This window comes from Rattus norvegicus, chromosome 2 (assembly GCF_036323735.1).
Source record: "Rattus norvegicus strain BN/NHsdMcwi chromosome 2, GRCr8, whole genome shotgun sequence".
Lineage (NCBI taxonomy): Eukaryota > Metazoa > Chordata > Mammalia > Rodentia > Muridae > Rattus > Rattus norvegicus.
Genome location: NC_086020.1, coordinates 121,814,332 through 121,839,158, shown reverse-complemented (window position 1 = coordinate 121,839,158; position 24,827 = coordinate 121,814,332). Strand labels below are relative to the sequence as shown.

Below are 24,827 nucleotides of genomic sequence, written 5' to 3'. Positions count from 1 at the left end.
TATATTTCCTCTGAATAGCTTACGTTGTATTTCCCATGACATTACTCATATTCATTTGGACATTTAGTTGTTTCAGGTTGATAGCGAACACAACGAGTGTCTCCCACGGAGTCCCTTGCTGGCTTGCTGCTTTGTTTGATTTGTTAACAGGAGTTGATGTTTTTGAAATTGAATCTAAAGGCAGAAAAAACCCAAGTGCACATTTATTCACATCAAAGTTTATTACAAAGTAAAACCTACCAGTTTCTATAATCTAAAAGGGAGACATGATATTGTTGTACGAGTCCAAATGTTTACTAGTAGTCACACTGCTTCCAAAACAGGTGAGATGAGGGAGCTCTGGTGTGCATGAGATACGGCTGCACAGATAATCCATCACGCTAGGACTTGCTTCATAAAAGCCAAAGTGTTTCAGTCAATTGGAAGCCTCAAAAGTAGGAGCCATTCATTAATGCAGTCACTGTCTGGGCAGCTGGCACTCATCTAACGAACTCACTGAGCAAATCAAGCACCGACTTTGCTCATTATACTTTGTTTGGTCTTAGTTGTGCCAAGAATTCTATCATTCATTCTGATACATTCAGGCATTAGCACAGGACAACACCAGCATGCAAGAGTTGAAAAACTACTGACTAAACAAAGGAACAATTGAATCAATAGAAAGACTTCATTTCTTCAACGTTGAACCATCTTTTGGCACATTCACAACATTGTTGGAATGTTTATAAAAGCAGCTGTCCTTACAGAGTACCTTGACAATATGGCAACTCCTCACTCCCTCTCCCTGAGAGCTAGACAGCCACAGAACTCTTCTGTAGGCAGTACTTGGAAGTGTTTGGTACTTATTGTTTCCTTTTCCTCAAGAACCCATCTCCAGTAAATGGGGCAGAAACCTGAGAGTTATTAAGATTTTTATCATAGAACTCTGGAGGTATACTGGCAACAAAAGTTACCTCTTCGAGGAACTGAGGAGTCTGAAACACTCCTTGATCTTATGGAAGCTGGGGACTTGAGGCTCTGTGCTGCTGCTGTCCCTGGTGACATGGTGTTATTGGTCATGTGCTCACTGAACACATTGGGTGACTGAGGCATATGGGTGAAGGAGGCTGACTGGCTTGGCTGGTCCCAGGTCCTGCAGTATGCTTTCCTTGATGACTCAGGAGAAAGGTGCTGGCTCACTCCTTCAATGGAATCAGGAGTCCCTGGACCAGATGCTAGAAAAACAGGAGAAGACAAAGTAAAAGTCACAGATAAGAACATTAAGTGATAGAAGTTCTTTAACCCGACACTATTTCTAACTACACTGTTTGCCCCTTCCACAGACGGCAGTGTTTGCAAAGAACAATCCAGTGTTTTATTCAACTCTGGCAGAAAGTGCAGTACAGGAGAGAGAGAGAGAACAATAGCAACATCTATAACAAGATCTAAGATCAAGAAAGAGAGGAAGGCAAAACTGGTAGGATGTCTGCGATATTTTCATTGTCCATGCTTTAACTATTTAAATAAACATATACTTGAACTTCCAAATTTACAAGGATTACAGAGTAAATTACTGCAGAATAAAATGTTAGGAGGTAATCTTCAAGAGAGTAAGGTATTGTCTGTTTGGTATGCTCACTGCTTGCCATTATAGAGACTCAATAGACATTCTTTTGAACAAATGAATGAATTACATGGTATAGCTTACAAAGTAAGTCAAAATTTGGGTTATTAATCATGGATCTTGTTTTCTTTAACCCAGATGAAAAGAAATCCAATTATGGTTACATAACGCACTTACTTGGCAAATTTACAGTTTGGTCTCCAAGGAACAGGCGCCTTGCAATACTTCTCCTATACCAGGCTCTTGGAAATGCCAGAATCTCACTGAGTCGGCGCATATCATACTTAAATGAAGCAGACCCTATGTCACAAACAGCTGATGCAGAAATAGTGTGTTAGAGCTTAGAACAGACTCCTAAAACTTTTAACACTCTAGTTATCTGTCATGGTATTATAGAGCAGACTATACCTGCTGTTCTAAACCATAAATACCAAGATACATTGCATTTAACAAGTGATCTTATCTGTCTTCAAATTCAAGAGAAATAGTGCACTGTAAAATCATTAGTTCTGTGTCCTTTCTTTGGGAGATGGCCAGTTAGGGCTTTATTATTGTTCTGTCACGAGAGGTTCTAGAGATTAGGTATGAAGCAAACTTTTAGTGTAACTCCCTTCAGATATGGAGAACAGGCCAAGATTGTGAGCTGGGATGTGAACTTGTACAAGGGGATTGCAGACCAAACAGCTGTGCAGAGGGGAGTGCTTATTTCCTCTTTTGTTCAGAGCAGAAACTTGCACAAGAAAAGCCCCCTTATGGCCATTCTCTTCAGGGGCGTCTTGGCATCTTTTCTTTTCTGACCTCTTCTGTTCCTCTTCCACAGCTTCTTTAGATTAGCATGCCAGTGACGTGGAGGACACAGTGCCTGAGCCTGAACAGCCAGGCCTGGTGACCAGCTGATCCACTGGCAGGTCTATAATCATTGAACAACATCTCAAGCATCTTTTCCCTCCTATTTTTTGTGTTACTACCAACTTTCTTTCTAAAACACCAACCTGAAGCATCATCCCAACTCTTTAAAGACAACTAATGGCTTCTCACCACCTGAGGAATAAATATCTGATCCTCAATTCAATCCGAGTCCATTATCTGCTGCTGGTCTAGTTCATCATCTATACCATTAGTCCAGGACTTCTCCCTCTTGTCCCATCATCTTGTACAATAAAGTGTTTGGTTAAACCTCATGTTTCAGCCATGGCAGCCAAAGACTGCTCCAAACACATTCCTTTTTTGAGACCTCTATGATTCCAAATACAAAATATCATGTTGCTACTTTCAAGGATATTTTTCTGAAATGAACGTGTTATTATTATTTTTGTCCACATGTGAAACCTTGCATTACTCACATCTGTTCATACTCATAGCCTGGCATAGTGCCTGGCAAAAATTTGCTATAAAACACAGGCTTAAGATGTTTGCTAAATGGTTATCAGCTTAAGGGAACACACTGTCTTAGTGAGACTGATTGTTGCAAGCATTCTCACTCAGTTCCCAAGATGGTTATATTCACTTAATTTTAAGTATTCAAGTTACAATGCAAAGAGAACACTTGGCTGGCCCACGACCTACTAATACAACACAGCACTTTTATTAAGGTTACTCATCCCATTGCTAGTGTTGTAAACATCTACATGTTGACACACAGAAAAAGTCAGAAATTTTATGAACTCATAACCAAGAAGAAGCAAATAAAAACTATTTGGATATGTCTGCCCAGAAGACGCCAACACTAGCAGCCTGAGGGGAGAGTCTTGTAGGCTAGGCTGAACTTACCTTTATCACTAAGCTTAATGTTCAAATATTCTCAATATTTAACCACTATTAAAAGAGATTCATTGTTTAAAATGATATCTTAATTAAAAACTATAAAGGAGAATACCAGATATATTGATTAGTGTGGTGTCCATTTTGCTTGAAGACTTGCTCACAGATTGACTCTCAGAGAACGAGGCTCCTCCTGAGCGCCTGATCCGGGACAGGCTCACTTTCACAAACTCCAGGTTGATACTCAGCGAGTCTTTCCGACCTGTGACTGAAGTGGGTTCTTCATCTACATTCCCTGAGCAAACAGACCAAGACAAATGCCCACATGTATGCACATGTACATAAGGATGTGTATGCACACCAGAGTTAATGAACATTATCCAATATACTGTAACATGTCACCAAATAAGGAGTTAAATTAGGGGAAATTTAGACAGAATAATCTGAGGAGCATTTGCATTTCTCACAGCGGTTTAGACAGGTTGAAGCCTGTATACATGACAAGGTCATTCTAATACCAAAAGGTAGTATTGACTTATATGACTGCAGAAAATATTCACTAATGAGACCTGAACTTTAAAATGCAGATTTAGTTTTACTAAATGGTGGTTAATGATCTCATTTAAAATTGCCAAGCATAACCTACATACTTTAAAAATTTTACTTTTTATGGACTACAATTTTATATAAAGTGATTTGATAAAACTTTAATAAATTTCATTTAATAATTTAAGAAAACTTCTATCTTCAGACATTATGCTATACATATCATTTAACAAGCATTTTTAAGTTTTAAATCCTTGTATAATCAGTTTTTCTGAATTTGTTTTTTATTTTTACTTATAAAACAGGGATAAAACAGTATCAAAAGGGGAAAAATACAAGTTCCTCATGCTGGCTTATTGCCATGATGGCTATAGAATGAGTCTAAGAAAAGAAAGCTTAAAAAAATTAACACAGACCCAATGAACAAAATATACCTAGTCCTCCTGATCCCGGTGTGAGACCAGAAACGGTGGACTTCTGCTTCCCTGCACCATAGGGGTGGAACACGTACAGGGAAAAGTCGGACATGCAGGCCGTGAAGCTCAGGCCAGACGAGCTACTGCTGGAGCCAGTCAGATCCGACTGGCTGCTGCTGTGCCGGCTTCGGCCCAGCGGGCTGCCTAGTCCTGAGGAGCCTGTAAATAAGAGACATTCCAGCATCAGCACCCACAGGGATGACTACAGGACTAATATGAGCTCTCCCAAGCCTAACATAAGGCTATTTGGTAAAATTTTGAATTCAAGATAACTGTACAAGAAACTAGGACCTAACCCCGGGTGACACTTTCCAAATCTGAAGGTTGATTTTTCTTCAATAGTTTTCATGCTTCTCTGGAATTTCATTCATGTATTTTGCTTTAATGTGTTCCACTTGGCCATTCGAGCATTTTAGGTCAAATAATTCTTTCTAGAAAGAAGGGCTTTCAGATTGGCCAGACATCTGCACACTGTTCCTGCTCTCCCCACCAACTTCCAGTGAAAGACTCAGTTGTGAAATCTCAATACTGAAAGGCACCTGCTGCCCTTGGCTAAGAACTGCTGTTTTAATGACATTTCAAGTCTACTGTCAATTCCCACTCAAACTGGCCAACACTGCCCTCTCACTTACATTTGTAAGTCTATATGATTTATAGCACAGAGCTTTCAGAGAGGAAGGAGTGCTAGAAATCAAGAAATCCTCAGCTGTACTTTACAAGCAAAGCTTTCATGAAACAAATAAAACAGACAGCAAATTTTACCATTTAAAAATACAAGTGCTACTTGGTGGCATTTGATAAGGACAGATCTTCATAAAAGCATATCTTTTACTTCCAGTTGCAAAACCCACTGTTCCTAAAATGTATAATCCAACATGACACAAACACTCAAAAGTACACAGATGCATGAACTGTTAATATTCTTTTTATAGTGCTTCTCGTGGCATGCAAGCTGAAACTATAATACTGTAATTACTGTTGAGGCAAAAATATAAATTAAAGAGGACTCATATTCTATGAACACATGAAATATATTTACATCTTTGGTCTACTATAGATATTTTTCCAACAAATGTCACAATTGTCTATTTTCCTTTCTAAGTCTATTTAACATACAGATGAGTAACTATTAAGAACAGCATTCGGCCTTGCACCAGGTGACTTAACATTTCTATACCTGGCATTCCAGCTTTGCTAGCAGAGGTCTTTGCTCCACTCTGAGGAGCACTACTACCAGGGGACAAAGTCTCTGCAGGGTATGTAGTCCCCAGAGTTTCCAGTTCTCCTCGGTTTGAAGAAAATACCAAGTCCAAAGACGGTAGCTTCAGCATGCACTCTACTCTTGATACTGGCAAACAGCTAAACTTGATCTGTGACGGCTAAAGTATAGAAACCAGGGGGAAAAGATTTTAAAGAACTGCATAGTTAAAAGAAATATGTAATTTTCTTTTTAATATATATAACTAAATATATTATGTTTAATCATCTGATATTTAATGCCACAACTTACAAAAACAGTGAACCAAAGTATATTAACAGGATGGCACAACTTTATGAAGCTAAATATTCGAGGTATAGAGCTTACCCTCATCTCAGGGGTTCTAGGGGAGGAGGATGATTGCCAAGTGCAAGGCCAGCCTAGGGTATGTGCCAGCATGGGCTACGAAGATGAGATATTGTCTACAACAAACTAAGTATTTGAAGATCCACTGACATTTGGATAATTCAGAACCTTAAACATATTTATATCCATACAATTTTTGTGATTAATCAAATCTTTTAAAGGAAGTAATCACACTGTAAGTACTGCTGTGTTAGTAACAAAAGTTTTTATAAACTTTCAAGTACTTAATATATTTTCATCAGACCTTTAACATGAGCTAGTACAAAACTCCAGAGTCTCAGACTAATGATCTTTTGGGCAAACTGTTACTATAGAAAATGGATGAAACAGACGACACCAGCACTTATTCTTATAGATTGATTTTAAAACTTTAACTGACTGGTAATCTGAACTTAAACTTCGTATACAGGCATCTCTCTAATCCTCTTTAACAAATGGATTAAATGAAAGGATGATACATATTCTAAAAGGTGCACTGATAAGACTGAATTAAAAATAAAATATTTTAGAATGACATAACTTTTACACAAACTCCTTAAAAGGTACTAGTGTATCTTAATTATATGATAAATCTGTCCAGAAAGTGTAATGGTGAGAGTGAATGGTACCAAACTAAAAAAGAGATAAAATATTTTCAAAAGGTTTTTTTTTTTGCTTTCAAAAGGTTTACACTTATATATTTTAATTTTGTTTGATAGAAGATTGAAAACCCCAAATGGAAAACTCCCTAATTTATGAAACTGCTCAGAACAGTAAATACATATAGATTTTCACATATACTTCTCAGGACTTAGCAAACTTCTATGCCATTATAGAGACACCATCCATTTGTGAGATGATGATTCAGAAAAATTCGGAGTGAAATAATCTTGAAATTTCAAATAAAATATTTTAAGAAGAAACAACACACTTCACCTGAACTCGCACATAAACAACGACATCCACAGGGAAGGAAGAGTACGCAGACGTTGAAGATGACACTAGGGATGTTGTTGATTCCTCCATAGGATCTGGGATGTCAAAATGTCCCATGTCTTCATCTTGTGAGCTGACTGCTGTTAAAATATTTAGTTTCAAGTTTTACATCATATCAAGGGCAATCACTGGAAGATCCTTATCTCTGGCCAGTACCGATATCTGCTGTATAACCACCAGGAAGGCGCTTTGCAGTCTGTCAGGCCAGGCTACGTATCCTTGCCTACTCAAATCTCATGTTCATTTCCCCAAATTAAATTCTCCCTCCACAGCACACACAAAGAGCCCAACACAAGAAACACATTAATGTGGGACATACAGTCACTAGTGTTGTCACTATATCTAGCTTTAACCTTGAAAAAATAATATAGCTTCACCACAGCTTGGAGTCTTTACCTGTAAACAGGAATGAAATGACTTCCCTGGCTCTTCTCCAGTTCTTTGTTTTATATAGGAATACATACCAGTGTATAATAGCACTGAGAAATTCTATGAAATAAGATCTAAAGTTAGAATGCATATGTGGAAAATACTTACCTGTATAATTCCTTTCTATTGGTGTAATTGGGATAGTTTCCAGAGCCTTTTCAAGAAAGTCCAATAGACAAGGACTAATAACCATTTCTTCTGGTAATGACTGCAGTGCTACCCAGGCGTATAGCTTGGCTGTTTTTACTCCTCCACTTCCTTTTCCTTTAGCTAGAATATTGATAAATGTGATGCATTGAATAGAATTCAATAAAATGTCCCAACAAAATATGGCAAGTTAATGAGAAGTTAGAATTGTATGACAACTTAATTAAGTGAAGTAAAAATAGGCTGTTAGAAATGATACATAAAAGTTAGAGCAAACATCATTGTTTATAATGCTGTTGTTTATTCTGACTTGTGCTCGATCACACATTATGTTCCAAATTTTCAACTTTACACTTTTTAGTCTGGTACTAGTCCATTTGTTCACTTAAAAAGATAGAAGATGTTAACTAAAATGAATTCCTAGGCAGTGAAGAAAAGGTACCAGAGCTTTTGGACTCTTGTGGTTAGTGTGTATGTATTATTCATATGTATACACTGACAATACTTCTCCATAGGAGACCAGGACTCCTTCATCCTTCCTAGTCAAGTACTTCTGCTTCACAAAATGTATAAAAGGACCTAACAAAGCCATAGCTAACTTTGTTTGTAATCTCCAATTTGAAATTAGTTGTATAAATATAGGAAAATGCCCCAAATCTATACACCCTAAGTTTCTCCATTTATAAAATGGAATAGTAGCATGTGCCTCATTCTTAATGGACTTAGCTATACTTTGTCATTGAAAAGCAGTAAGCACTAGCTAGGCATTTCCCCATAATTCTTACTGACTACTTTAAGGGTTTACATATCATGTGCAATTTCTACATGTAACTTCTTCAATAATTCTTGCCTATTTTTTATAGTCCCTATGTTAGAAATTCTACTTTGTGTGTGTGTGTGTGTGTGTGTGTGTGTGTGTGTGTGTGTGTGTATTAGGTATCATGCATGTGCTATGATACCTATTTCACAGATGATTTCCAAGAGTCTTTGCTGGCTTTCAAGCTCTAGTTCCTGCCTTCAGTGGCCTGTATAATCAATAACAAACTGTAAATGTAGTTTTCTGTGACTTTTAAAGCTAAGCTATTATGCTTTGTATGTTCAGATGAATTTTCTTTTGATCATTCCACCCAAAGGATGCTAATTGTAATGTCATAAAAATATTCCCACATGGGGTGGCATTGGGGCACCAGTAAGCCAATCACATGACTAGAACATGATGGAAGATCTTTCTAGTACAGTCAAGATAAAAAACCTTTAAATCTCACATTTTATTCAAGTGACCTAGCCTGACTTCGATCTTATTAAAGACTGTGAGCTAAGAAACTCCTCTTGGTGTTTTTTGTTTGTTTCTTTTGTTTTTCAATAGGCAGTGTGATTAAGACTGTAAGCTTTGGGTAATAGGTTAGGTCACAGCAGATGATGAATAATTGCAGATAATAACAGTGTGCTCATATATGTGTAAGTCTGAGCCCTAGCTGATCATAGCTCCCAAACTTAAATCACACAAACTACCCTTTGGTAAATATACATTGTTCTAAAGATGTGGTTGATTTACTAAGAATATTCTAGCAATAAATATCTAAGAAAGAATCTAAAGTAGTTGTCCTATACTTTCACACATGGATTTTATATAGTCATTGCTGACAAGTCTATGGCCTCTCTTAAACAGAGAAATTAAAGAAACAACAGAGCAAGCAAAATAAATAGAAATTAAGAAAAACATGACAAAAATGCAGTGTAGCCTCTTAAATACCTGAGGGAATAGGTGGGGGTTGGGGAGGAAGTAAGGTGTTAGTCTTGCTCTGGACAGTGCAAGGTAAAGGAGGAGAAGAAGGAGATGCTGCGTTATCTTTCATACCATACAGCTTGGACTCTTTGGAGAGAGTTCTAGGCAAGGAAGATCCTCTGGAGGCATTAGGTGATTCAGTCTTTAGTGTCTTAGAATTGTAATGCAACTGTAGTAAAAAAAAAAGTCAAAATAAAAATTTTGCAGATGAGGAAATACCATGAAACACAGCGATGTAGTTGGGAGGAATACTGGTTCAGGAGTCTCAAGATTTAGCTTCTGCTTATAAGTCAGCTATAAACTACTGGAAACTACTTGACTTTTTCATTTTTAAAATTAATGAGCTCAATCCAAATCATCTTTAAAGTTCTTTTAAGTTAATGGTCTAAAATCAACAATTTTAGAAATTAAAAAACATTATTGCTTATTGAAATTATAGAAGGCAAGGTTTGCAAGCCTACTATGAATAAATGGTAAGCCACAATTTAGATACTCTCCTATTCAGACTATGGCTATATTAGATAAGTCAGAAAGCTTATAAGCAAAAGAAAAAAATATCTAGTAGAAAACAAACTGTTTTTAATATTCTAAACAAGTCAGTTTTTACCTTTACATCAACTCCAGGAATGTAAAACACTGTTGTTTCTAAGTCACTGGGCTTTGTCTGTAGAGAGGAGGGTACTTTTTTGCCAGTCATTAAATGGGTGGTAGAAGCATAATTTGTTTGGAATTTTTTCTTTTTTGAAGGAGAATCTTGATCTAAACTCCTAGAACTTCTATCATAACTCCTACAGGAAAAAAAAAAGGGGGGGGGGAGGTAAATTTAAAAAGTCAAAATAAAAATATTTTAAAAAGAAAACATGTTCTTTTGTTTCAAAGTAAACTTTTATTTATGCAGTAAATAGAAAATAGTAATTTAATAAGTTGAAAAAGAAAGGGACAGAACTTCTAGTTAGATTGGTTAATGTCTTAGAGGACATTACATGTTTTAAAACTAGCTATCTCTATTCATGGTAAGAAGACCAGGCACTTCCTGCCTCCACCTTCCGGATGCTGGAATTACAAGTGGGCCGTGCACAGCTGTCTGATTCTTTTCTAACTTCATACCTGCCTCATTTAAACATAATAGGATGAACCCAATGTAGCCACACATAATAGTCTGTTATGGTTCAACTAAAACTGCCTATCAGCCATTCTTTAAGCACCATTATTACTCTTGTAAGATACCATAATTGTCTAAAGTGTTTTCATTCTCTCATTTTATAAAAATTTCATTTGACTGACAATTAAAATACTTTATGTTAGGCATATAAAAGTAAAGGGAATGGGATGGGAATCTTCATTATCTGTGTCAATAGCTGTTAGCACTCTGCTGTTCTTATCCACGCTCTATCCTTTCACTCACTAGAAACTGTCATCTACTTTCATAATTAAGTTATTTAACCAGGAAAGAAGGAAAAAATGAAAGAAGTATTTGAAGAAAGAGCTGAGGAAACAGCCCAGACAAGACAGTGTCTCCAACAGCAACCACGAGGACCTGAGTTTGAGACACATGGCCCAGGAAAGTAAATCATGGTGACACCCCTCATACACACCCTAGTACCAGGAGGTACACAGGAAGATACTTCAGGCTCTCTGGTCAGCTAGCTTAGCCTCCGCAGTGAGCTCTAAGCTGGTGAAAGACCCTGTCTCAGAAAACAAAGTGGACGTCATCTGAGAATCGATACCCCAGGTTGATTCTGATCTCCACACACAAAAGCACATACATATATCTACACTTAGAACATACACATGAACACACACATACCAAAAAAAATAACCAAAATCTAATATTAAATCTGTTTCCATCATCATTTAATGACAGAAACAAATGGCAATCCTGAAGTTCTACCTTGAATATTTCCATTAAGGTAGGCTCTGTCTGTGTTCAATTTAGGTAGGCCCTATTTGCATAACTGCTTTCAGGTTTTTTTTGTAGACATATCAAAGTTCTCAATCAAGAGTCCTGTATTGCTCTTCAAAACAGAAATCTATTCAATCAATACAAAGAAAGGCAACACAGAAATTCAGGCTTGTTGAAAGAATTCCAAAGAATTCTTTACTTATATCTTTGTGTGTGCGCGCGCGCGCACACACACACACACACACACACACACACACACACACACACACACACACACACACACATATATACACTACTACTACTGGGAATTAAATCCTGTGCTCACTCTACCACTGAGCTAAAATACCCAGTTATAGATCTATTTTAATTAACAATTTTACCAGATTCTAAATCAGATATCTGCCTCTCATTGCCAGAAAAGCTGTGTCTGTTTTAAAGACCTGTATGCCATGCAAATGACAGTGTAACTTTGATCAGTTACTTTTAAACCTGTAGTGTTAAATAGGGAAAGTCTGCGATAATTCCTGATCTAAGACAGTGTTTCTAACTAATGAATTCATATACTTTCCCAGCCGGTTCTTACCTTCTTAAACTTATATCATCATGCTCCTGCAGAAGGGTGGTTGGGTGAAGGACACATTTCCCACTGTCAATTTCAACTCGTATATCAAGTTCAAAGTCAATATTTCTCTCAGTAGCTGTGCCACTAAGACTTCGGTTGACTGGGGTTGTGGGCCAGCGTTCGGTGAGTAGCTGATGAACAGCAGCAAAGCCTGTTGCTTTCTTCCGAGAGGTATGTCTGCAGAAAACAAGGATTACTCATTATAGTAAACTCAAGTCTGTTTAGCAAACTATTTCCCAATGTTATGTGAGTATGTCTTTAAAGAAACTTTATTAATTTATAAGCTCATAGAAACTATTCAACTAGCTAATACTAACAGAGGTCAAAGAAGAACAGATATAACATGATTCCTCTTTGAAAGTCAAAAATCATAGAAGCAAGGAAAGGAATGACAGGTACCATAAGGAACTGCCAACACACAACAGTAAGTCTCATTTACTAAGGACAGGCTCTAGAAAACCTGCTATGTCACTGGCCACAGAGGATGCTCCTGCACTACCCTGCCCATTCAGATACTCGATGAAGGGCGTACACTGAACACTCTTGTCAGAAGAAAATATACGGATGACCACACGGGACACTTGGAAAAGATTATAGAATCAGCAAAAAACTTTTTTTTTTTAAATGGGAAGTGTAAAAACAGAGAGATACACATTCTGTCCAGGGGAAGCAATTGTTTGACTCAGAGGCTACTGTTAAAAAAGAGTATACATGCTGGAGAGATGGCTCAGCAGTTAAAAGCACTGATTACTCTAGGACTTAAGTTCAATCCCCAGAACCTACATGGCAGCTCAGAACCATGAGAAACTCTAGTTCTGGGATCTGACACCCATTTCTGAAATGCACACACAGACACTTAGAAAATGAAGGGCAATTTACAGTGACAACATTGAGATCAGAAACAACAAACGCTAAAAACACCAATGCTGGAAGAAAAAGGAACATTTTCTTAAAAGAAACATTCTTAGAAAAGAATTCTTTACTCAATCCAACAATCAAATGAGCAGATAAAAGTTACTTCATATTTTTTAAACCTTTAAGAAAGCAGATTTGAATTACAATTCTTCTTTGAAGGTTATTTGAAGCTATATTTCAGTAAGTGAAGGAATAGGCCAAAGTATGCTAATATGAGAGGTTCCAAGGCAGTGGCTTCACTCTGGAGAAAGGACACAGGAAGCCTCTGAGCTTAGCAGTAAGACTGAAGATGACAGCAGTGGAAACTCTTAATCTTAGGGCCACAGTTGCACTGGATCAGGCTTTAGAAGCTGGTAAATTTGAAAGGTTGTACTTGCTCCTCCTGAGGGCACATTTCTCCGTAAGACTTGATATATAGACCTGCCTTTTATTTCATCAACACTCTCCTCCCATTTCTTTCTAGAATGATTTAGAATCTCCATCCACTGAGACATATTTCCATTGACTAGTCCTATTTTCTCAACTATATGATACTTTCAGTGTCTCCTTTTATTTTTATTAAGCCCAGAAGGAATATTGCTCTTTCCTATATTATAGCTTATGACCATATCTCTATTTTTATTTTATTGACAAGTATTATTATAGAGAAATAATTAGAGCAATATAAATAAACCTATTTATATTTAGAAGAAAATAGCACCATATAAAGTTAAATCACACTAGAAATGGATAGATATTATAGTATTACTTAAAAGTTAACGTTTTTGCTAATTTATTATTGTTATTATTATGATTTAATATTTAAGACTGAGCCACATGTAGCCCAGGCTGGAGTAGAGCCAGCTATGTAGTCCAGGAGGAACTTCAACTCCTGACCCTCCTGCCTCCACCTCTGAACTGCTGAACTCTAGGAATGTGACAGCATGCTTGGCTTGTTGAATATGTGGCTAGATAAAATACCTTAGTATCACTTCCAGATTCTGACTTATCTCCTAAAGATCTCACAGTAAACAGCTACTCACGAGGGTTTCCTGTAAATATAAAATTTTTCCCTCTCACGGTCTTCATCCTTTTCATCCTTTTCAGAGTCTTCACTGGTAGAAGACAGACTGTCATCCCTTCGGCCATCTTCCGACTGGAAAGGAACACTTGGTGAAAAGCCACCTGTGGTTTTGGGAGAGCTGAACACTGAACATGATCCTTCACTGTTTGATGAATAATGTGATGGGCCTTCAATGGTCACTGACAAAAGATCCAGTTCTGTCTCCTCTGGAAACTGATTATAAAAACAGAAAATATAAATCAGGTTGCTTTTCAAGTTCTCTCTCAATTAAAAAGAGAAAAACTAAAAATATGAAAGATGTAAGTCTAAACATTTTAGACTCTCTGAGTTGAATTTTCTCACTGTGACTTGAAAGGAAGGCCAGAATTGTGAACATAAGAAATGGCATACCAAGGAAGGAAACAGGTCAAACCACAGCAGGTTACCACTGATAGTTGAAAAAAAAGTCATAGTGAAATTTTACTTTATAGGAACATAAAGCATCATGTTTAATTAGTACATGCAAAGCAGAAGCAGATTAAATATAAAAAAGCAATCAAATATAAATAAAAACAGAAGAACAATTCATGATGAGCACATTGATGTTAGTAAAGATATTTTTGGAGGAAGTTTTGTGGACAACTTTTTAAAACTGAACTTTCATGGACTGACAAAGGATATGTAAACAGATGAGTAATAAAACATGTATCAATTACTCAAACACAACTGTGCTTTATTTTAAATAAATAGCTGGAGGCCACAGTTTTCTTCCCTCCCTCCCTCCCTTCCTCCCTTTCTCCCTCCCTCTCTCCCTCCCTCTCTCCTTCCCTCCTTCCCTTCCTTCCTTCTTTCCTGTCTGTCTGTCTGTCTTTTTTTTTTTTTTTTTAGTTTTTCAAGACAAGATTTCTTTGGGTAGCCCTGGCTGTCCAGGAACTGTCTCTATAGACACTACTGGCTTCAAACTCAAGAGGAATCTGCCTGCCTCTGCCTCCTAAGTGTTGGGATTAAAGGTGTGTGCCACCACTGATGGGCAAGCCAGTTTGAACTGTGCAAAGTTTGCTATAAGCTGATCTCAGTTTCCCAGATAAACAGTGCTGCTCCAGTGTTGTCTGAAAATGAGGAGCCCTGATAAAGTGCAATTGGCAAGATAATCTAATTTATTATTAAAAAGTAGTAGATGCTACTGTAAGATTCATGGTAGAAACAATCAAAGCATCAAATATTTGTAGATATCAAGTGTTTTTCCCTTAAAAAAAATAAATGAGTAAATGAACACATTTTTCAGAATATCCTTCAATTTTTAAAGTTGATAAATTTTTGTAAAACATAATTTCTTTGCTTGATATTTATTTTATATGAAATCATACATTCATAATCTAGTTTCCAATTTATAACTGCCAAGTCTAATATCTAATCTCATGTTATCTAACTAACTATATATATATACACATACACACACACACACACATATATATACAATATATACTATTATTTAAAAATAGTATTTGAATTATCTTCACATTTAATTATGTACATATGTGTGGAGGGGCACAGTGCATACATGTGCCAAAATGTGTTTGTGGAGTCAGAAAACTGGTCAGATAGCTGGTTTTCTACTATATGGATGCTAGGGATTAAACTAAGTTGACAAATCTGTCTTACTAAAACATCTCTCTGGCTCACCCAAAATTGGTGCCAGTAAGAATGCTCTGATTACAACTGTAGATGTAAAATACTGGTAGAACTTATTTGGTATGTGTGAGGCCCTGGATTCCAATTCTCAGTACCACCAAACAAAAACAAAAACAAAAACCCAAAAAACCCCAAAACCAAAGAATGATTTAACTAGAAAATCCATTTAAATTCATATACCATGGTTTATTTTCAACTTTTTTTGCCAAACTTAGCATAGCATTCATATTTTAAAAAAATATTTTCTTCTATGTGTATGTGCCTGAGTGTATTACATGCACCCCATGTGTGCAGGAGCCTGCAGAGGTCAGAAGAAGACATCAGATTTTTCTGGAACTGGAGTTATATATGGTAATGAGGTAGCATGTGGGTACTGGGAAGACTCAGGTCTTCCCCAAGAACAGCAAGTGCTCTTAATTGCTGAGCCATGTGCCCAGGCCCTGCATTACTACATTCTAAGCTTTGATATCAAATAGTTTGACTAAATACGGTATAATCACGGGATGTATACTGAGACTTAAGTCTGAAAAAATAAACACAAGGAAACATTCTTGGAGTGATTGCCAATTTCCTTTTTCTTTTCCTTCTTTTTTAAAACTATAAAAGAAAATTCTAAGCAGGATTAGATGTCTGGTGCTGTGTGTAGAATATATAAATATATACATATATTAATAGTTTATATATGTTTAGTTTAATGAGACATTCAGGATAAAATCTAGCTTATAAAGTTACTTATATTAATAAGTATTACACAGAATATTTTCACACTATTCAGAACAAAATATTTTAAATGGATCTTTTTAGATCAAAATCAGGGTTTCATGCATGATAGACAGCAATTGGTCTGACACTGGTGAGCAAAATCCTTAGCTCTGCTTTTATTCAGAGATAAGGCCTAAGTTTCTCAGGATGAGAACAAGCGTAGTGGCACATGACTAGAATCTCAGCATTTAGAGGTAGAGGCAGGAGGATCAGGAATTCAAGGCAGTCTTCAGTGACATAATTGAGTTTAAAGGCAGCCTAGGCTACATGGAACCATGCCTCAAAAAACTGAAAACAAAAGTTAAGTCATTCAGGTTGGGTTACACTTCCTTTCTTTTGCCCCGTTCTGTCAAGTAGCAGATTCAGTAGCTTATAACATTTAACAAGCACTAGTGTACTCCAGGAACGTAAGAGTTAGTAGTCAATGATCAATCAGTTTGTTGTTGGAGTTAGACTGACTTGTATTTGAAGCACTTAACAAAGACTGTTGATTTTAAAACGGCTCACTTTATAGTTAAGTATAAAGAAAAGAAAATGATTTCAGGATCAAAAAGAGATTGATTTCAGGATCAACAAATTAATAGTATCTGATTTAGTAAACTGCAGTTTTAGAGTTTAAAATCTGGTTTAGTTGATTTGATAAGCTGATTAAAATTCCTCACCTTTGAAAGTCAAAGTGAAATTAAGCTACATATAAACCCCAAGTGGGGTACTGTTAAATATACATTAAAATAGAATGCCAACAAGCTTAAATCTTTACATAAAGTACTTCTGAGGTCTGAGTTTAGCTTGAAAAGAAGACATTTTGAAAGCAAAATTTCAGGGCAGTTTATTAGTTTTAAAGTAAAATTTTATGTTGTTTTCATAAGTACCTGAAAGTACCCTTCCCCTGGAGAGCTGGACTGTGGTGAACTTCCCCACACTGTGTTTTTCAACTTAATTAAAATAATAAGAAAAGAAAAGAAAACATGAAAAATAAGGACAATGTGAACAAACAATCCACAAATAAACATTTTAACATAAAGTTTAACCTGCTATAGTGTACAGCTCTGAAGCTGACGTCCTCAGCCTTCTATTACTTATATCCAGTGAACCATTAACACACAAACAATATTTATTTCACATTGACAACTGCATAAAATAGCTTAATATGGGTCCTTACTCACTAACAAAAACTGCTTGACAGGGGCTGGGGATTTAGCTCAGTGGTAGAGCGCTTACCTAGGAAGCGCAAGGCCCTGGGTTTGGTCCCCAGCTCCGGAAAAAAAAAGAACCAAAAAAAAAAAAAAAGAAAAAAAAAAACTGCTTGACAAAACCAACAAAACAATCCCTTCTAAGAGCATGCAGCTAATGGAATTTTTCTGTACAAATACTCGGCCATGTGCCTGCAGTGCAGCTCTCATGGACACTGCCTGCTTGCCTGCAGTGCACATACTTCAGCTGTCACAACCTGTCACTGTAGGTGACAATTTCTACTTTTAAAATATCTAATATTGCAAGTTTGCAATTTAAAAAAAAAAAACTGCTTAACACAAATTTCTAACAAGTACTGTCTTTCTTACTGTATCCTGGATGTTAAAGGTTACTCTGGGCCCAGGAGAGGCTGCATCCACACGGATTTCCGGGAGCTCATCAGTTTCTCCTATTCGGGAACTACAAGTAAAACAAAGTAGTTATGCTATAAGCTTAAATTTGCAACACAAATACAAAATACAAAACCCCAACATGGTCACTTGAAAAAATCTTGGCTTTGTATAAGTCTTATTAATGACATTAATATTCTATTAACCTTATTGGATAACTGAAATTTTGGCATTCTATGTATTAACCTTCAATATCTGTGGAAACACCTTGTTTGAACTAACTTCAAATTTTCTAAAATTAAGCCTATAAAAAGAATGTATGCCTTTTAATTTGGGAGCTCGGGTTCTCATGCATCCCAGGCCAGTCTCGAGTCCACCAGGCAGCTGACAGAGTGTTCTTGGTTTCTGACCCCTTATCTACCCTAAGAGTTAGCATCACAGGTGTGCACCGCCTGATGTGTGCTCCTAGGAATTAACACCAGGGCCTCCTACATGCCAGGCAAACACTATCAATCACTCTAGAACCCGCCTCAGCAATTTATACATCTTATTTTTATGGTGTTGACTTCATATTAAAACAAGATTTTAATGTGTACCATCATCTTTCCTAAATTGACTATTTAGAAAGCAACCACCAGCATGCAAATTTTCATTTTTTCATAGAGTCTGTAAGCTTATACATAAGCATATCTAAATAAAATTGCCTCACTAAAATGTTCTTACTATGCTGAGGAATGAAGGTCTGAGCTTTCCATAAGCCACAATGCTTGACAGTAAGTCACTAGTGATTTTCTTATAAGGGTGACTTAATTATTATACTAAAGCACTGAATCTCGGGTGATTGGTTAAAATATATATTACCTTGCTCTTTCCATTCTCTTAAGAGGTGGTCTTCCAGAAGCTGAAATGCTCTTTGATCGGCTGTAACTTGGTTTGTAACCTAAACCCCACTTATCCTTGAGGGAAGCAGCCTAATAAAATGGTAGAGGAAAAAAAAGTCACTCAAGACAACTGAACAGTGACGTGGTGGGGAACTCTGCCTCAGAGCCAAAACACGCAAGAGGGACATAGTGCTCCCGAGACTACTGAAATGGCTCCAGACACTCAGAGACCCCAGATGCCACTAACAAGTGGTAAACAAGTAAGAGGTAGAGACATGGAAGGAAGGAAAAGGAAAGATGTGGGCATAACGAGGAGAGGCAGAGATGGAGACCCAGGGTAGTGAGGCCTGTGACCTGTAACAGCAGAGGTCTGTTGCTACCAAAGGCCAGGGGGACATCCTTGGTGGGGACTGTAGCCTGAGTCTGGGGACATGTTCATGTCTGAGGGCTAGGCAGAACTTGTCCCAGCCCTCACTTAGGCATGGTGGCAGGAGATGCCCTGCCTGTAACCCAGCTGCAGTACTAGGAGAGCGACTCTGCACACTGTGGGAGTTCCTGGTGAGCCAGCTGATGGCATGAGCATGGGAGAGTCGCTCCTACTACTTGTCTCCTACAGAATGGTGTGGACCATGGAGAGACACCTTCCTCCCCACTTGCTCCTTACCACCTGCAGCAGGCAGGAGACCTAGCCCTGAGGTCAAAAGAGCAGGAGACCTGTCCCTGCCCCTCACTAGGTGCAGCACTTGGGAGAGAAGGCCCTGAACCTTACTTGGGAAGCACAGTAGAGTTGACACTGATGGCAGGGGTGTGAGCAAGTCAGTCCTGAGGGTATGAACATGGGAGTGGGGGAGCTGGACCTGCAACTTGTCTGCTGTGTAGGAGCATGGGTGAGGGAGATATCCTACCCTGCACCCTCACCCCTTTTCACCTGTGGCAGGCAGCACAGCTGGCCCTGGGCTCCTGAGAATGGGAAAACAGGCCATGTCCCTCCCCAACTGCAACAGTCTGGAGAGCAGGCCTTATACCCTGCCTGGGCAGGGTAGAGCTGGCCCTGGCTGAGGGGTTGCTGGTGAGCCGGCCACAAGAGCATGAGCACTGAACAGTGGTGCGCTGAGTAGCTCAGATACCTCTCAGGACCAGATCCAGAGCTTTAAATTGGCCCACCCCAGCATCTAGGCCATCAACGAACTATTCAAAACTACAGGATACCCAAAAGAAGTCCCAGTGAGGTTCCCGTATTGATAGAGAAGCCAGAGGCTGCACACCAGACCAATGAGACACTGCAATGAACACTGCAAGCTAAGCAGTGTGGACAGTGGGAGATGGGGGGATTGGGTGCATGATGTGACATTCACAAAGAACCAGTAAAAAGGTAAAAAGTATTTTATACTAACATAACTAAGAGAAAGAAAGGAAGGAAGGAAAAAAGGAAAAGAAAGAAGAAAGGAAATCATCAAGTATAGTTGTATGGAGTATAGCCAAAGTTTAGTATGTGCAAGTCTCTTATTTAAAATGAGTTAGTACCAGGATTTAAACTGAATTAAAAAAATAAAATAAATTAAAAATGATAATTAGGTCATGGAAAAAGTAAAATGGGTTCGTACTTGTAGGTTTACACATAGCTTCTTGCATATGTCTAGATTGCTTAGAATCCCTAGTGTGGTAAAAACAAGACTTACTGTCATTGCAGTATGCTGTTTAGGGGTAACAAGGAAAATGTCTGCTCAATACAGAAGCAATTTTTAAAATTTTCTTTTGCAATTATTTTTATTTATTTATTTTAAAAATACTTTTGATCTTAGGTCAGGATTGTGGAACCCACAAATACAGACTAAGACCTGCACTGCTTTTCATGTGGCTTGCCCTTAACAGAAACTAACTGGCCAGAACCCAACCTGATTTGGGTGACATTGTCACAGCACACCAGACAAAGAAAAGGAAGACACAGATATCTAATCAGCAATACCCATAGGTCCCAACAACATCTGAAGGGTGAAAAAGGACTAATGTATATGCAGTTCACAGACCAAATCAAAAGTCACATTAGCACTGCAGCCCTAAAGGGCGTTTACAGCAGTTCCTTTCACATGGTACCTCACATCTAGCTGTCAAGAAAAAAAAAATCACAAAACATATAAAAAGTAAAAATGAAGTAAGATTTAAGACAAAAAAAATTCCATACACACACACACACACACACACACACACACACACACACACACACACACACCAAGTCAGAACCAAATATGACAGGGATGCTGGAACTGTCAGATTAGAATATTAAAAACGGTTTTAATTAATGTGTTATGGCCATCATTGATTAAAAAAAAGGGGTAAGAACAGCTAGACAGTTATAACCAGATATGGAAATTCTAAGAATGAACAAAAACAAAACAACGACAACAGCAAAGCAGACCAGTAGAGATCAATATACTGACGGAAATGAAAAAGGCTTTTATGAGGTTATTAGCAGGCTGGACATACTGAGGGAAGAATCACTGAGACTGAAAAAGAACCACACAAACTTCGGAAAGTTAAAAATAAAGAAAATGGAGCAAACCAAAATCAAAATCAAACCAACAACCAACCAACCAACCAAACCAAACACTAAAAACCCCCATGGGATGCCTATGACTTGAGGGAAACTACAGCATGCATGAAGAGGTACACTGGCAATCCCAGAAGGGAGCAAGAGAAGACTAATAATGGCCTTCTTTCCCAAGCACAGTTGTCTCTAGACTAGGGCAATAGGGAGGGCACCTCACAGGGAGTAAGCTCTTCCCAGTATGGGTAGTAGAGCTACAACCCTAGTAGATGCCCTCCCATGTTGCTTAGCTGTGGAAGCAACCCAGTGGTTCTGACTCAGTAAAGAATAAAAACAACACCCAGTTTGCCCTAAAAATCATGCCAATAAGAAAAGAGTGAAGAGAAATACATGATGTTGAGAAAACAAAGCCTCCAAATAATCTAGAGTCCTATAAGAAACTATCCTTCAAAAGACCTTCTCAGACAAACAAAAAATAAGGAACTGTTGTCTACAGAATTGCTTTGCAAGAGGTGGTAAGATTTCTACAGAGATGGAAAGTGATACAGACTGGAAACATGGACCTCTACAAGGAAGAGCATCGAAGTATACAGTGAAGATTAAAAAAACCCTCACTTTTCTATTCTTAATTGATCCAATCAATAATTTGTGTTATGTATGCTTATATATATTATAATGCTTACAAATATATATACATATATTGCATGTCTTAAGTACATGCATGTTTATACATGAGAAATGAGTGACCACCATGGCAAGAGGGATTACTTTATTACTATAGGAATTCATCTACATATGAGGCAGTATAGTGCTATCTGGGAACAACCTGTGATTTAGTTGTGCATTTGTATTGTAAAATTTAAAACAACACTAAAAACACATTAAACTTATTTAATGATTGCTTTCAAAGAAAGAGAAAATGGAATCATAAAATGTTCAGGAAAAACTACAAAAGAAAAAAGATGAAAGCATGAATAGAGAAGAAAAGCCATATGAAGCAAAGCAAAATAGGTAGATGTTTAATCCAATGGTATCAATAACCAGTTTGAATATCAGTGATTTAAACTATACAAGGCAAAAACTAACAGAAATGTAAAGAGAAACAGGTGGATTTATTATCATGGTTGGAGAGCTTTCATCAGACTCAGTGCACACAGAAAATCCACTTGGACATATTTTAACTCAACTGTACATGTGTCAAATGGCTATAATCAACATCTACTGAAGACTTCGCTCATTAATAGCACATATGACATCTTCTCGAGTCAACATGGAAAATTCACCAAAACAGGCCACATTCTAGGTCCTAGGATTTTCTATAACATATTTAAAGGGCTGAAACCACACAATGCATGCTGTAAGACTGCTATGTAATTTAACAAGACTGTGTATGTGTCTATGTTAGAAAATTATCTGGAAAAAATGCTTCAAGAGTAAACAACACTTCTAAACAGCATGTTTTAAAGAAGTAATCAAGATATCTACAATCAGCTGTCTAAATTATGATGATAGAAAAGTTAAACCGGAAAAAGAAATAGCTATTCCCACAAAAGTCAATGAAACAGAGAAAAATCAATAAACAGAAGTCAACAGAAGCCAATGTGGTTCTCTGAAATAGTACCAAAACCAATGAGCTTCTGGGTAGGCTTTAAGGTGGAGCTCGCTAACACAGGAAAAGAAGTGAAGGGCAGGATTACAGGTCTCACAAACGTCAAGTGTCAAGAAATGCTCTGAAATCTGAAAATGAATCTCCATGAAATAGACTGATTCTTTGAAAGATATAGTTGACAAATTACACAAGAAGAAAAAAGTTCTGAATAGACCCATGCTTATTAAAATAAATAAACAATTTGTCCCAAACAGAAAGCAATAGGTACAAATGAATGCCTTGAATTACACCAGGTGTTTAAGGAAGGTCATTTTCTATCAGCACTTTCAAAGGGCAGTAGCAACAAATACTTCCTAACGCACTCAGTGATACATCATTACCACAATATCAAATCTAAAAGGACATTGCTAGAAAAAAATTATAAACTGGTATCTTTTAAAAACATATAAAATGGGGAGTCCCACACCCGAGGATCCCGGCCTGCAGCAGCTCTCTGCTCCCAGACCCCGTGGGAGAGAGAGCTCACCGCCTGGTCAGGTGGGCACTCCTGAGGCTGCAGAGTGGAAGAGACCACCAACACTGCCCACCCCTGCCCACATCCCTGGCCCAAGAGGAAACTGTATAAGGCCTCTGGGTTCCCGTGGGGGAGGGCCCAGGAGCGGCAGGACCCCTGCCCCTGAGACACCGCCGGAACCTGAAGGAACAGACCAGATAAACAGTTCTCTGCACCCAAATCCCGTGGGAGGGAGAGCTAAACCTTCAGAGAGGCAGACACGCCTGGGAAACCAGAAGAGACTGCACTCTGCACACATCACTGATTCCAGAGGAAAACACCAAACGCCATCTGGAACCCTGGTGCACTGAAGCTCCCGGAAACGGCGGTGCAGATCTTCCTGGTTGCTGCCGCCTCAGAGAGCTCGTGGGCAGCACCTCGCGAGCGAACTTGAGCCTCGGGAACACAGGTAAGACCAACTTTTCTGGTGCAAGTGACCTGCCTGGTGAACTCAAGACACAGGCCCACAGGAACAGCTGAAGACCTGTAGAGAGGAAAAACTACACGCCGGAAAGCAGAACACTCTGTCGCCATAACAGGCTGAAAGAAAACAGGAAAACTGGTCTACAGCACTCCTGACACACAGGCTGATAGGACAGTCTAGCCACTGTCAGAAATAGCAGAACAAGGTAACACTAGAGATAATCTGATGGTGAGAGGCAAGCGCAGGAACCCAAGAAACAGAAACCAAGACTACATGGCATCATCGGAGCCCAATTCTCCCACCAAAATAAACATGGAATATCCAAACACACCAGAAAAGCAAGATCTAGTTTCAAAATCGTATTTGATCATGATGCTGGAGGACTTCAAGAAAGACGTGAAGAACTCCCTTAGAGAAACACAGGAAAACATTAATAAACAAGTAGAAGCCTACAGAGAGGAATCGCAAAAATCCCTGAAAGAATTCCAGGAAAACACAATCAAACAGTTGAAGGAATTAAAAATGGAAATAGAAGCAAACAAGAAAGAACACATGGAAACAACCCTGGATATAGAAAACCAAAAGAAGAGACAAGGAGCTGTAGATACAAGCTTCACCAACACAATACAAGAGATGGAAGAGAGAATCTCAGGAGCAGAAGATTCCATAGAAATCATTGATTCAACTGTCAAAGATAATGTAAAGCGGAAAAAGCTACTGGTCCAAAACATACAGGAAATCCAGGACTCAATGAGAAGATCAAACCTAAGGATAATAGGTATAGAAGAGAGTGAAGACTCCCAGCTCAAAGGACCAGTAAATATCTTCAACAAAATCATAGAAGAAAACTTCCCTAACCTAAAAAAAGAGATACCCATAGGCATACAAGAAGCCTACAGAACTCCAAATAGATTGGACCAGAAAAGAAACACCTCCCGTCACATAATAG

At 38.1% G+C, this 24,827-nt stretch overlaps 1 protein-coding gene across 13 annotated transcripts in view; it reads right to left on the bottom strand.

Annotated features, from left to right (window-relative positions):
• Bltp1 (bridge-like lipid transfer protein family member 1) overlaps positions 1-24,827 on the bottom strand; it is a 216,622-nt gene that overhangs the window by 13,644 nt on the left and 178,151 nt on the right. For 6 of the 13 annotated variants that reach the window (XM_039101992.2, XM_039102001.2, XM_039101995.2 and 3 more), the window contains 15 exons: positions 18,728-18,837; positions 17,846-17,936; positions 17,156-17,218; positions 13,810-14,063; positions 11,834-12,049; positions 9,955-10,135; positions 9,315-9,516; positions 7,523-7,684; positions 6,926-7,065; positions 5,564-5,765; positions 4,345-4,545; positions 3,480-3,659; positions 1,781-1,918; positions 954-1,214; positions 24-174 (listed from right to left, as the gene is read on the bottom strand). In XM_039101992.2, coding sequence (XP_038957920.1) covers positions 24-174; positions 954-1,214; positions 1,781-1,918; positions 3,480-3,659; positions 4,345-4,545; positions 5,564-5,765; positions 6,926-7,065; positions 7,523-7,684; positions 9,315-9,516; positions 9,955-10,135; positions 11,834-12,049; positions 13,810-14,063; positions 17,156-17,218; positions 17,846-17,936; positions 18,728-18,837 — 2,552 coding nt within the window. The remainder of the gene's footprint in view (positions 1-23; positions 175-953; positions 1,215-1,780; positions 1,919-3,479; positions 3,660-4,344; positions 4,546-5,563; positions 5,766-6,925; positions 7,066-7,522; positions 7,685-9,314; positions 9,517-9,954; positions 10,136-11,833; positions 12,050-13,809; positions 14,064-17,155; positions 17,219-17,845; positions 17,937-18,727; positions 18,838-24,827) is intronic. The other 7 variants (XM_039101997.2, XM_063281567.1, XM_063281568.1 and 4 more) reach the window with 4 other exon arrangements.